Source organism: Tiliqua scincoides, chromosome 4 (assembly GCF_035046505.1).
Source record: "Tiliqua scincoides isolate rTilSci1 chromosome 4, rTilSci1.hap2, whole genome shotgun sequence".
In the NCBI taxonomy this organism is placed as follows: Eukaryota; Metazoa; Chordata; class Lepidosauria; order Squamata; family Scincidae; genus Tiliqua; species Tiliqua scincoides.
In genome coordinates, this window is record NC_089824.1 from 182,224,506 (window position 1) to 182,237,137 (window position 12,632).

Here is a 12,632-nt window from a genome sequence, read left to right on the forward strand (position 1 = left end):
GCCTGGAAGAACCCCTGTGCTTTCTGGCCTCTCTGGGGAGTGAATGGTCCTGCTTCCTTCGGGGTCTTTAGCCTCTTCCATGCTTGCCTTTGCTCCCTTTGAGAAGCTCACCAGCATCTTCCTACCTGGCATTCTTGGTGCCACCACTTCTTCACCACTTTGAGTGAGCTCAGAGGCCTTTTTCGCCCAATCTTCCTGCACCTTTCTCTCCCCTCCCCAGCTGGTTTAGCCTCCTGGGCTCTGGTGGGCAGCATTCCAGAAAGTTCAATGGATGGGCCAGTCCCACCCACAGAAGAAGCTGCATCCTCTGATAAGGAGACAGATGGGAATCTCTTTGCAGAACGAACTCTTTGCAGGAAAAATTCTGCTTCTCCGGCTCTTCTAAATTCTGACAGAAGGAGAAGGAGAAGGTTCCAAAGAGGGACAGAGGACCGTTGTGATCCTAGTTGCCGTACAGAGACAGGTCAGGGACTAGAAAGTGGCCCCCAAGGGGCAGAATCATATGACCCAATCTATCAAAGAACAGATAGGAAGGGCAACCAGTGCAAGGGTACCCTGTTGCCAGAGAAGTCAGGCAGACACAACACACAAATGTGGGTGGCAGGTTTCAAATCCTGTCCTTGCATGATAGCATTTAATCTTGAAAAATAATTTTTCTGCTGACTCCTTGCACCTAAGTGATAGCATCTTTTGCAGAGCCTGTAGCTTTATAATAGCACTCCAACGTGCCTGAGGATGTTGGCAGGCTGTCATATCAACATCATGAAGAATTAATATTTGCAAAAGCTGCTCTTGGCCAGGCAGTCTGCAAGAGCACGACACACGCAGGCACCCGTTTCCCTGGGTCCCCCTTGGCTCCATCCCAATGCAGCTTCTTGGCATTTGGGTTGAATTTATGGACAGGATATTGGAAAGATACTGTCTCTGGCTCCCATTTGTTCTCTTTATCTGTATGAACGAAGAGCAATTTATCTCGCTTGGAGGTTTTCTTTCATGGCAGATTTTATGAAACGGAAATTAGATGAGCAGGATTTTATATTTAGTTTGACACTCAGGTGTTTCTGACTAAGGGCCAAGTGGGACACTTACATACAAATATAATTGTGGCACCACTGCATTGGGTATAAGCATGTCAACATGAGAAAGCCCTATGTTCCTGTTTCGCTGATTTTAGCACACAACTGGAAGTGCACAAAGCCATACAGGAGAAACCAGAGAACCAAACAGGATAGGCGCCCGGACACGGCTGCATTTATTACATTTATTTATTTTTCACATTTTTCATACCTCCCTTCCTCCAAGGAACTCAGGGTAGTGTATATGGTTCCTTCCCTCTTTTTATCCTCACAACAACCCTGTGAGGTAGTTTAGGCTGAGAGAGTGTGACTGGCCCAAGGTCACCCAGGAATCTTTGTAGCTGAGCGGGAACTTGAACCAGGATGGTCTAGATCCAACACCAGAACCAGGTCTAAGCACATCACCAGTGAACAGCTGAAAATTCACCTATACCTGCTGAGTTGGCCAACAATTGCACACAGATGCTTTGTGCCTTGCAGAGTATGATGCATGCTGGGAGCTTTCTTATACCAAATCTGGCCATGGGGATAGTCCAGCACTATTTTGAGATCTGAAAGAAGTCTTTGTTCTAGCAATGCCATCTGATCTTTCAGCAGAAGATCCAGGGGACTGAATGGAGCATTTTAAACATGCAAAACCACATGCTCTAACATGGAACTATCCAAGAGCTGGCTTCACGTCAACTAATGCAAAAGCTCCAGTTTCAACATATTCACTGGATATTCAAAGGTTTCTTGCTGTAGCATGAAACAAGATGAAGTCATTTACTTTGTCAGAGATTTTCCAAATGTGGGCACAATGCTGAGTTCTCCCTTAAGCTAGCATTCCAGCCTAGATTTCCTAATTCCCGAAGACTATGAACAATTCCCTCCGGATATAGCCTTCAACTTGTTCACCCTTGAGATGCATGACTAGTTTAAACAAGATGCTAGCATGAATGGGTTGTGAATCGCACCTTTTGTCTTCAAACACCTCAGACTATGCAAAGTAGATAATATCCGCAGAAGACCTGTGTAACTCTTCCAACTACAGTTGAAGTGCTGAAGCACTAGCTCTAATTCAGCATGGGGACAGCCCAATCCTAACCAACTTTTCGGTGCTGATGCAGCCATGCCAACAGGGCATGCCCTACATTCTGGGCGAGGGGGCAGTCAGAGGCCTCCTCAATGTAAGAGAATGTTTGTTTCCCTATATCTGGCTTGGACTGGGGCTGCATCAGCCTTGGAAAGTTGGGTAGGATTGGGCTGGGAGTGATATACCCCTGGCAATTGGGAGGTTGGGAACTCTTGCTTCAGAGGTATGTTGGGTCACTTAGGATTATCCAATAGATGCCGACAACAGCCATACAAGAACATAAGACACGTACAGTATTACATTCTGAAGTACTACAAAATCCTGCAACATCAGATTGACCAGCAAGCATAGTGGAACAGCCAAACATGAAGTGTCTAGCATGGGTAGTGATAGTTCAACAATCCCACTGCCAAGCATCTAAAAATCCACAGAAAGTCCCAGAGCAGATTTAGACATGATAACAGTGTTCCACAATAAAATGCCTCCAGTCATCAGCATTCTATAAGCTCATTTATTTATTTGTTTGTTTGTATGCTCATCTCATGGACATGAATACAACTGAACCAGATCAGGGTGAACAGCAAGCAGGGCTATGCTTGCTCACAGCAATGTGCTTGAGGTTTTGTGACTCTAAACTTTTACAGTATTTTAATTTCTTTTTCAGTAAAAATTATCCAGGAATTGTGCACTCCACCACTATTTCAATTCCAAGCACACACTGAGTCAGGCTTTACAAAAAATGCAGAGTTGGGATACATTGTCAGTGAAAAGCCACTTGTGAGAATATGGTGCTAAAATGCACAGGCTTTTCATCTGCTGGCCCTGCCCCCTCTTTCTAGTTGCGCATCTAATGAGTGAAAGTGACAGCTGAGAAGCTCACAAGCACTTGCATTTGGGCAATTCAAATTATCTGAATGAAAACCAAGAGGAAAGAAATCTGAGTGTACCAGCACTTAGCTTCCATAGGAAAACACCCTACCAGAACACAGAACATGGAAAGATATTCCATTCATTCAGAACACATTTATTTTGGGCAGTCATGCTCGTGCAAACATTTAGGGAGCTTGTCTGAGAGTTGATGTGAAGACCAATTTCAGTATCAATTGTATTCAGGGTGTATTTATCCAAGCACTATTTGACACACCATGTGATTGAGAGAGAGAGAGAGAGAGAGAGAGAGAGATAACCAGATAGTGCATGAGAACCACTCATCTGCATGGAAAAAGCACAAAGGACAGCTTATGGAACAACCCTAAGGAACTAAATGCGCTGAAGGCCAACACTAGTCACATTGTGCCAGTCTTTGTTCAGACAGCGATGTGGCTCAGTAGAAGCATTTACCAATGTGGACTACTAGTTCAGGGTCACTCACGCCTTGCCTCCACTGGATTGCTCCTGAACATCTGCAGGTATGTAACTGCATGGAGAAATGTAACGGGTGACCCGGCTAATGGTCATGGGAGCTAATGCACCAAGTATCTCAGCATACTGCCAGTTGATGTGCTGTGTTCCTGCCTGTGATCGCGTGGATGGGATTGCTTGGGAACAGGTGCACAGAGAAAAAACAGCCAGTTGGATGCACGTACGAACCAGAACACGGTACGAACCGTGGCATACTCAAGGGTGATAGGGAAACAGCCCAGCAATTTAATCATGGAAGACAAAGCAGCCATGTTAATAATTTTATTCTTAACGATTTCCACCAAAGAAGCTAACCAATTTTTGTTTTGAAGGGACTCTAAAGAAGTCCTATCCAAAAGTAACATGTGGGTGTGCACATTTTGCTTTATTCACTTGAATAACCCCAAAACCCATACCTATTACCCAAAACCTATGTTTTTGCATAGAGATAAGAAGTTCACCATACATCATTAAGATTCTTTGAAGCTCTAATTGGGGGGGGGGGTGGGCTACCAAATGCCAAGGGCTATCTAGTCTGGCATTTCATTCTTTCATTCAGAATTAACCCCATTGACCTTAAGTCCTGACAATATATACTGTATTGTTGTTATCATCATCATCCCTGTTTTGACCAGATCAAGGATGAAACAGTGGATCGTAGGAAGCCAAACTAAGCTCCTGCAATTCTGTCTGCCTTTAGCTTTCCACTGCCTTCTATTGCCAACCATTAACAAGATTTGCGTCTTTAAGAGGGCCAGCCTTACAAGACCTCTCTGCAACATGGCATTTACTCTGCCCCGTTGATACAGAAAAGAACTGCCTGTTTATCCAAAAGAAAAGAACTGGGTGTTTATAACGCAAATCAGCATTTTATTCAATGGAAACCAGGGGCGTAATGATTGAGTGTCTACTTAAACTGTGCATGGGGTGTTTATTGTCCTTATCTGGGAATATAAAAAGACAGCTTTTGATTCTGGTGCATTAGTAGCTCAAGCCATGACCTGGCTAATAATGAAGACAGTGGTGAAAATGTCAGGGTCAATGGATTTGATTTCCACCCCTATTAAGTACAGGCAATTCCAGCTGTCTATTAAATTGCTTTCCTTAAAAAAAACCCCAAAAAAACTCTACGTTATTTCATCTGTTTTAATTCCAGGCTATATGGAGAGAGTATTGAGCAGAAATATTTTGCACCAGGGTTAGAATATAGGTTGATATCAATTAACATATTTCTTCTGTCTCTGCAAAGGTACTTTGCTGCTCTATTTGGGCTATGTATGAACGAATAAAGAAAAGTATTCAAATCCACATGGTTTCTAAATCGGGGGCAAATTCTAAAATGTGCTGAACTCAAGAACCCTGGTCTCCTAAAGTTATTGTAAATGTGCTACACTTGGAACTCAATCCAATGCTTATCTACTCAGAAGCAAGATCCATTGTCTTCAATAGGGCTTACTCTCAGGAAAGTGCACAGGACTGCAGCTTTGGGAAATCAGCCTTCTAGTGCACTCTCTTAGTGCGCTTAAAAGTAAACACGTTTCAAGTGCCTAGTTGGATCATGCCTCTTGATTCACCAGAAAACAATGCCTTGCTAAACTGATCAGTGATCCCACAAATACCTAATTGTTTTAAAAAGCCAAAAGCAACAACCAATCAAACAGAAGAAACTGTTGTTACCACTGGATCTTGGATAAACATATCCTGTTTAACGTTTTTGTGGTATGAACATGGACCTAAATGCTTAGGTTTGAGTCAGCATTTTGAAAAAAAATGTTGCCGTAGATCAATGAATCAATGCTGTAAATCAATGAATTTACTTCTAAGTAAGTGTGCTTATGATGAGGCTCTAAGGGTGCCCTCCAGTTTTCATTAAAATAAATGGCAAAACTCCCACTGAATTTAATGGCTCTGGGTTGCACTTTCCATATAAGGCTGCCAGTTTTTTTTTTTTTGGCAATACCTTGCACATTTTAACACTCGCTTAACACGCAAAAAGGCAGCATGTGAAGCTTCTCTTATCACAGCATCTCTGTGCCGCCTGTCTAGCCTTGTTAAAAATAAATTTGGCAATCCTGCACTTGAGTACTTCTTCAGATTGGTGCTTGAATAGATCAACACTGACGTGAACCCAACCTATATGCTCTGAACAATATCAGACGTCTACATGGTAGGGTGTGGTGTGTAGACAATTACATTACAGCACATTTTAAATGGACACACATTTTTCCACTATCATACAGGCCAGCAGAGGAAAATTAAACCACAAGTTTGGCCACTATAGCCCACAAGGCACTTTCAAATCTAATTTAGTTCCTGCTGAAATCTAAGAGAATGCTCCACAAGGTAAAGGCCTGATGGCAGTATCACTTCTATTTTCCAAAATGCTGCTTATTTTCAATGAAACCTGAATTCTCAAGTCCCTAACTGTATTGATTCCAGGTTGCGCTCTCAGGGGTCTGTGCATATGTTATGTTTCTGCACTTGGATAGCTGCCCATCTGTTTCCAAGTTAAGGAAGACATCAGCTGCTGTTATAAGTTGGTAGAATCGCACTTCGGGTACATGATTTACTTACCCATAACTGGGATTTTATTCTTTTACAACAAGCAGTCACAGGGTCCCCAACTGGTGGACTGGGTCTGTAGCTTAGGGGTTCCCAGCTCTTTTCAAAGTGTGTGAGAATCACACACAGATAGTAGCTGTACCAAGGACAGGGGTGGAGGTGGTCTGTCCTGGGTGCACACTGTAAGGTGCTGTTTGTCCCACTGAAAATCAGATAGACCTAGAGCCCAATCCTATGCATGCCTACTCAGAAGTATGTCCCATTAGAATCAATGGGACTTACTCCCAGGAAAGTGTGAAAAGGATTGGGCTGCTAGTCTCCTCTGTGGGGCATCACGGGGCAGTGGCCTGATCTACCCAGCATTCAAATGTTGGTTAGCTCCTGGTCTCCCCCGGGGGTCTCAAGGCCAGGTCTACTTGCTGCTTCAAATTCCAGGTAGACCTGGACTCCCCAAGGCAGAAGCCAGGTCTTCCCATGGCTTCAAGCAGCCAAGGGCAGGGCAGTGGGAGTAGTCTGCCCCGGATACCAGTGGTGCTAAGTACGCCATGGCAAACTGAAGTTGCTTTTTGACCTGATTGGCAAAATGCATGTAAGTTTTGTCAATTAGGATAAAAAGTAGCTGGTGGGAAGCTAAGCAGGGTCACCCTGGTTAGTACTTGGATGGGAGACTGCCTGGGAATACTGGGTGCTGTAGGCTTATACCAGTCTTTCGAGACTGAAGGTTGCCAACCAGCTGGTGGGAGGGTGATTTGGGAAAATGATCTTGGTGGAAAAGTCAAACTCCCCTGCAGTGTCTATCCAGATCAGAGCCTCCCATGGCTGCTTTCTGTAAATGAAAAAAATCTGAGAAATCCTGATCAATAGTTCTTAAGTACAACCTAACAAGGCTGTCAAAGTAATGTCAGGTTTGGCCCTCAAGGTAAGCAGAGCAATTACCTTTTAGCACAGCCATCCAGGGCTAAATTTGTAATAGTGAGGTTATTCCACATACAAGGTTATTCGTCGTACAATGTGGCAGCTAACTGGTGGAGGATGCCACCAATCCTGTCTCTCTGATAAATGCATCTGAATATGCATTTATAGATATACTTAAGTACACTATATTTCCTAAGATTTATTTGTTTAAAAAAAATTCTATGCCAAGCAAGCTAAAGCCACTTCAAATGCTTTGGAAAAAGTTATTCCAGTGCAAGGAAGAACTCAGCCTGGCAAGACCTAGGCCAGTATTTCTCAGTGCCGCTGCTCACCGAACACACCACTTGCTCTGATGTTCTCCTTGGAAGTACCACTAGAAATAACTGGCGATGACATCATCGCCAGTTACTTCTACGTAGGTTCGGAGACTGCGATGGGAGCTTCCAATGGCGGTAAGAAGCTCAGAGCAGGAGGGTTTTTTCAAGCAAGCAAAAACCACACACTCTGCCCTCTGGGCCAAGCCTTCTATCATCATTGGAAGCTGCAGTCTTGCTGCTGGTCACTAGGTGCTGCGTGCCCCACCCTGCACCGCCCAGCGTACCACTGGTGGTATGTGTACCACCGGTTGAGAAACCCTGACCTAGACCATGAATAAAATGGAAAGAATTTCGGCTTTCAAAAAGCAAACTCTGAACCATCATGATTGCCAAGGAAATTTTGAAAATGTGACTACTACAGCATGATATACCTATCAAATCCAAGGACAAATTCAGTTTACAAAACCATAAAATTTTCAATGTAAATTTTATCTCATGCTGGTAAACAGAAAGCAACTGGAGTCACACCGGGTTAGCAAAGCCCCTGCTTCCCCTCCCCATTGCTTCATACTTAGATGCATGCAGAGGGCTTGGCTTTCCCCTGCACAAGTGGTTGGCAACCTTCAGTCTCGAAAGACTATGGTATAAGCCTACAGCACCCGATATTCCCAGGCGGTCTCCCATCCAAGTACTAACCAGGCCTGACCCTGCTTAGCTTCTGAGATCAGATGAGATCAGGCATGTGCAGGGTAACAGTTGCACATATATAATGGGAATACACCACAGTTGTCCCTCCTCCCTTTAAGTCAGGAGTGATTGTCGGACACCTATTTCAAGTATTGCCTCAGCAGCAATTCAGAATCCATTTATTCCCAGGTAAAAAAATCAATAACAATGCTTTGGAATCTATAGATTCTGCTGCTTAAAACACATTATTGGTCAGGTATCCCATTATTTTAATGCTAGTGGGCCTTTGCCATGTCTGGGTCCTGGCAAGAGTATCATACCAGCACTGACATGAATGGGATTGCCCCCAGTGCAATTTCCAGGACCAGAAAACCCTTCCAATTCTCGAAACCTGTATTTTGGAAATCTGTTGGCCTATGCAACATGCTTCCAGGTCATCTTCACAAGGTACGATTTGTTTCACTGAAGCAGGCATTTAGTGATAAGGGAAAAGTATGGGTTTGTTTTATGACTTTGTTTTAGGAATCTGTGGAATTGGAGGGAAGAGGGCATTATTTCTGGAAACCTGTACTGGAGACAGCACACAAAAGCACCAACCCTATTACAGTAAAAGATTTAAGAGTGACGCCTGAGTAATATTGCTGTTTTGAGAAAAGAACTATTTTGTGGATCCAATTGTGATTAAATTCTTGGCAGAGCTTGGTCTCAGACACAAACTTTGAATTCTCATTTGGGCTGATCCTGATTTGAGTTTGATGACTCAAATGAGCTGAATTTGAGCTGATAGTCATCGTTCTGATGCTAAGAAGCCTTTTGCAGTCCAAAGTTCTTCCTTTCATGTTGACTCTTGCATGGCTTTTTAAACAAATAATTGGCCATTATTTATTTAGATGTGACATGTGCTTCCTTTTCTTCTCCTGCTTTTCTCAGACCTTCAGCTCCCTGCTGAACAATTCAAACACTTTCTTTAAAGACATCTCAATTCTTCATTACTAATCCATTTAAACAAAAACTAGGGCACCAGAAACATCTGCTGGTGGGCAAGTCCAGGCGTGTCACAGTACACAACACTTGTGTCTCAACAGTGCTATGGAGGAAGGGTAGAATGTTAACATGCTGTGCTACACATCACACTGGCCAACCTCTGCCTGAAGGCACATTTGGTTACAGGAGAATGCAGCAACAGGGACTGTTGCTGATTTTGGACACAATTAGATTAGTAAATCAAGTAAATGTGGATTTGAGAGGTATGAACTCAACCTCCAGTTCACTCCACAGTCTCACGGTGTGGCTTTTGGCTATTATTCTGCAGATGATAATAATCTCATGGGGATATCCTACCTTGCAGGGGTGTTAAGAAAGTGGTTAAGAAAAGTTTAACAAAACAATGTGCCCATTGAAAGACTTGGAGTACTGTAGTTATTTGTTGTGATTGTCCTTCAAAATCAGATATAAAAATTCACAAAGTAATGTACCTGTGCCCTTAGGGGAAAGTCTGACTGGGGAGAATTCTAGCTGACTGGTCTCTCTCTAGCAACATAAATCTGACTGAATGTAATGGATGGAGTAGGCTGTAACTAGACAGACAGGAACTGACTGGAGGGGGCAAGGTGGTTAGAGTACATATACTACAAGACATATTGGTGGATCTCCACTGCCAGGGTAGAAAGGCAGTTTAGATAGTCTTCACCTCTTGACAAATGACTTCATCGTATACACATCACCATGCCACAGAATTTCAGAAGGATTCCAGTTTTTCTATTACTTCACACTCAAAATCTATCTTAATCTGGGTTGATAAACTCTGGGTCATGCGAACCAAGTACAGGGGTATGCTTTCCCTGAATGCACAACTGGAGTTATTCAATGCAGGTCAATGTAAATGCTTTACAATGAGCAGTGGAATAATTTGACTGTGAACTGGCAATGTGATTCCCTGTTTAGCATGGGAGACTCAAGCTCAAATCCTGTGGGTATCCTTCCACAGCCTCTGTCCTTCAACTGTGAAATGGGAATAATAACAATAATTATGACCATCTCAGGCAACTGGTATGAAGGATAATGCGACCAAGTGTAAGGAAATCCTAAACACACTCACTACTGACCAAGCCCCAATGAACACTGCAGACTAATTTCTGAGTTAACATGCATAGGATCACACGGTTTGAATACAACAAATTCTTAAGTCAACAAGATGCAAATTCTGTATATTTAGTACTTTCTTGCAGGGCACTGAAGGATTGTCTCCCTTCTAGGATTGACAGCCCTATCCTAGGCATGTCTACTCAGAAGTAAGTTCCATTAGAGTCAATGGAGCTTACTCCCAGGAAAGAGTGGATAGGACTGGGCTGGGATTAGGATTGAGTCTTTAGGATTGGGTCCTAAGTGCCTATTTTGCATTAGAATAACTCTACCTGAGCAGCGCTTTATAGCAAAATGTAATAGCAAAGCAAAATGAAACTTATAAGGGGAAAGGAACAGGAAATCATCCTTTGCAGAACTCAAGCCTCAGAAGTGCCTGCAAGAGTTGTGGGCACCCACATCAACAAATGAAAAGGCTGTAAAACACAATGCCTGGAGACAGTTTGCTCTGGAAACAGATTCGGATCAGGAGGACTCCTGGAGGAGAGAATGGCTGGGTTATAGGAGAAAAGAGGAGTCTGCAAACTTCCCTGTTGAGCCCATGTCAGCAAGGGAAAAGTGAAGTAAGGTAATGAAATAAGAGGGAGGGGTGTGTGTGTAAAAACCTCCCTGTTGAGCCCACATCAGGAAGGGAAAAGTGAAGTAAGGCAATGAAATGAGAGAGAGAGAGAGAGAGAGAGAGAGAGAGGGTAAAAACTTCCCTGCTGAACCCATGTCAGGGAGGGAAAAGTGAAGTAAGGAAAAGTAAGGAAAAGTGAAGTAAGTGTGCGTGTGTTTAATCCAGCTTGGCCTTATTCTCAGTGCACGAACGTGCAGAGGGAAGGCAGTAACAGGTCGTGATGCAACGCCAGTTTCTAATCCCAGACAGGCACTTTCAGGCTCCTTGATCTACTCCGTGTCTGAACTGATTGCAGAGTTGGCTGCAGACACCAGACAAAGATTCTTCACCAGAGATCTCCAGGAGTGACTGGGGAGTTCAGGGTCCCTGGGCTAGCCATATAAGCCAAGACAGAGGCTCTCGCCTTGAGAGGGAGAGAAACCAAGAAGTTCAATGCCTCTCCGGACCAAACTAGGATTCAGAGTCCATGGCTGCAATCCTAGCCACACTTACATGGGAGTAAGCCCCACTGACTATAATGGGGCTTACTTCTGAGTAGACTTGCATGGGCTCGGGCTCTCAGACTGCAATCCTATCCACTTTCCCGGGAGTAAGCCTCATTGACTATAATGGAACTTACTTCTGAGTAGACAGGTATGGACTTGGGCTCCATGTCATCGAAAACGTTGAGATCTGCAAATTGATGGCCAAAGGAAGAACTCTGGGCGACGAGGGGCTGGGTCTGGCAGGGGAGGGGCGTGACTACAGGGCCTCCTCGGTGCTGGCCCCCCACCCATCGCGTCTCCTCTCATCCCAGGCGCTGGTGAAAACCCCAAGCGGGGAGCTTGGGAGCCACAGGCAGTTTGCGACGGAAGGAGCTCCCGGGAAGGTTTCCAGTGCACGGAAGCGGGACGGGGAATCCCATCCATTCATTCATTCATTGTACACTCGCTCCTTGCTGCCCAGGAGAGGCGCGCGTAAAGACGCGTGGTGGGCAACCTGGCCATGCATTGCACGGGATGCAAGACCCCTAACAGGACCCCCCCCCCGTCCCATCCCCTTCCTCCCCCGGGATCTCTTACCAACTCCTGTTTCAGGCGCCGGAGGTAATGATCCATGTTCTTCTTTTCCATCCTCACGCCCAAGTCCATCCGGCAGCGGCTCCCCAAGAATTCCGCGTCCCTTCTCCGTGCACCTTGCACGGGTCGCGCCAGGCTTGATCCCCTTCCCCCTGCAGGGAAGTCGCTCTCTCGCCCCAGAGTGCGCCACTCACTGTCTGGGGGGGCAGGCCGAGTTTCCCTCCGGCGCCTGGGGAAAGAGCCACCGGGGCTCCCACCAGAAGAAGGAGAGGAGAAAGTTCCGCCGCGTCCTCGCAGTGCGCTGCCCGGGACTCCTGCACGCGCAGCGGTCTGCCAGCACCGGGAGCCGCTGCCTGGCTGGCTGCGGGTCTGTGTTGATCTCCGGAGCGGCGCGCGCGGCTCCGGCTTGCAGTGCGCTCTCACTCCTGCGCGAGCAGCAGCCAGTCAGTGGTGGCTGGGAGGCAGCTGCCCGGGCGTGCGCTGGCCCAGCAAGGCTGCCAAGCGCCCCGGGGGGAGGGAGGGAGGGAGTGAGTGACCGACCCCGCCTCCGAGGGTGGGTCTCGTGGGCCGACAAGGCTGCCCGCTTGGCAGGCTCGGGCTGCTGCTGACTCGAGAGGGGACGTCTGGGTGTTTCCACTGGAGACGCCACCCCGGCAGATCCACCGATCTCCAACCGGTTCAGCACCCGGTTGCCCGCTTCGGACGTGCAGCGCCAAGGGGTGACTGGCTTGCACGTGTGAATGAGAGCCGTGCTTGAGGAATGGGGTGGGAAGTCTTTGG

The 12,632-nt window shown here is 45.7% G+C and overlaps 1 protein-coding gene and 1 pseudogene across 1 annotated transcript in view; both read right to left on the reverse strand.

Moving 5' to 3' along the window:
• INKA2 (inka box actin regulator 2) overlaps positions 1–11,928 on the reverse strand; it is a 33,476-nt gene extending 21,548 nt beyond the window's left edge. The window contains exon 1 of the mRNA XM_066622796.1: positions 11,856–11,928. Coding sequence (XP_066478893.1) covers positions 11,856–11,924 — 69 coding nt within the window. The 5' untranslated portion in view covers positions 11,925–11,928. The remainder of the gene's footprint in view (positions 1–11,855) is intronic.
• On the reverse strand, positions 7,994–8,110 carry LOC136650499 (5S ribosomal RNA; annotated as a pseudogene).
• Positions 11,929–12,632: the final 704 nt, after the last annotated feature.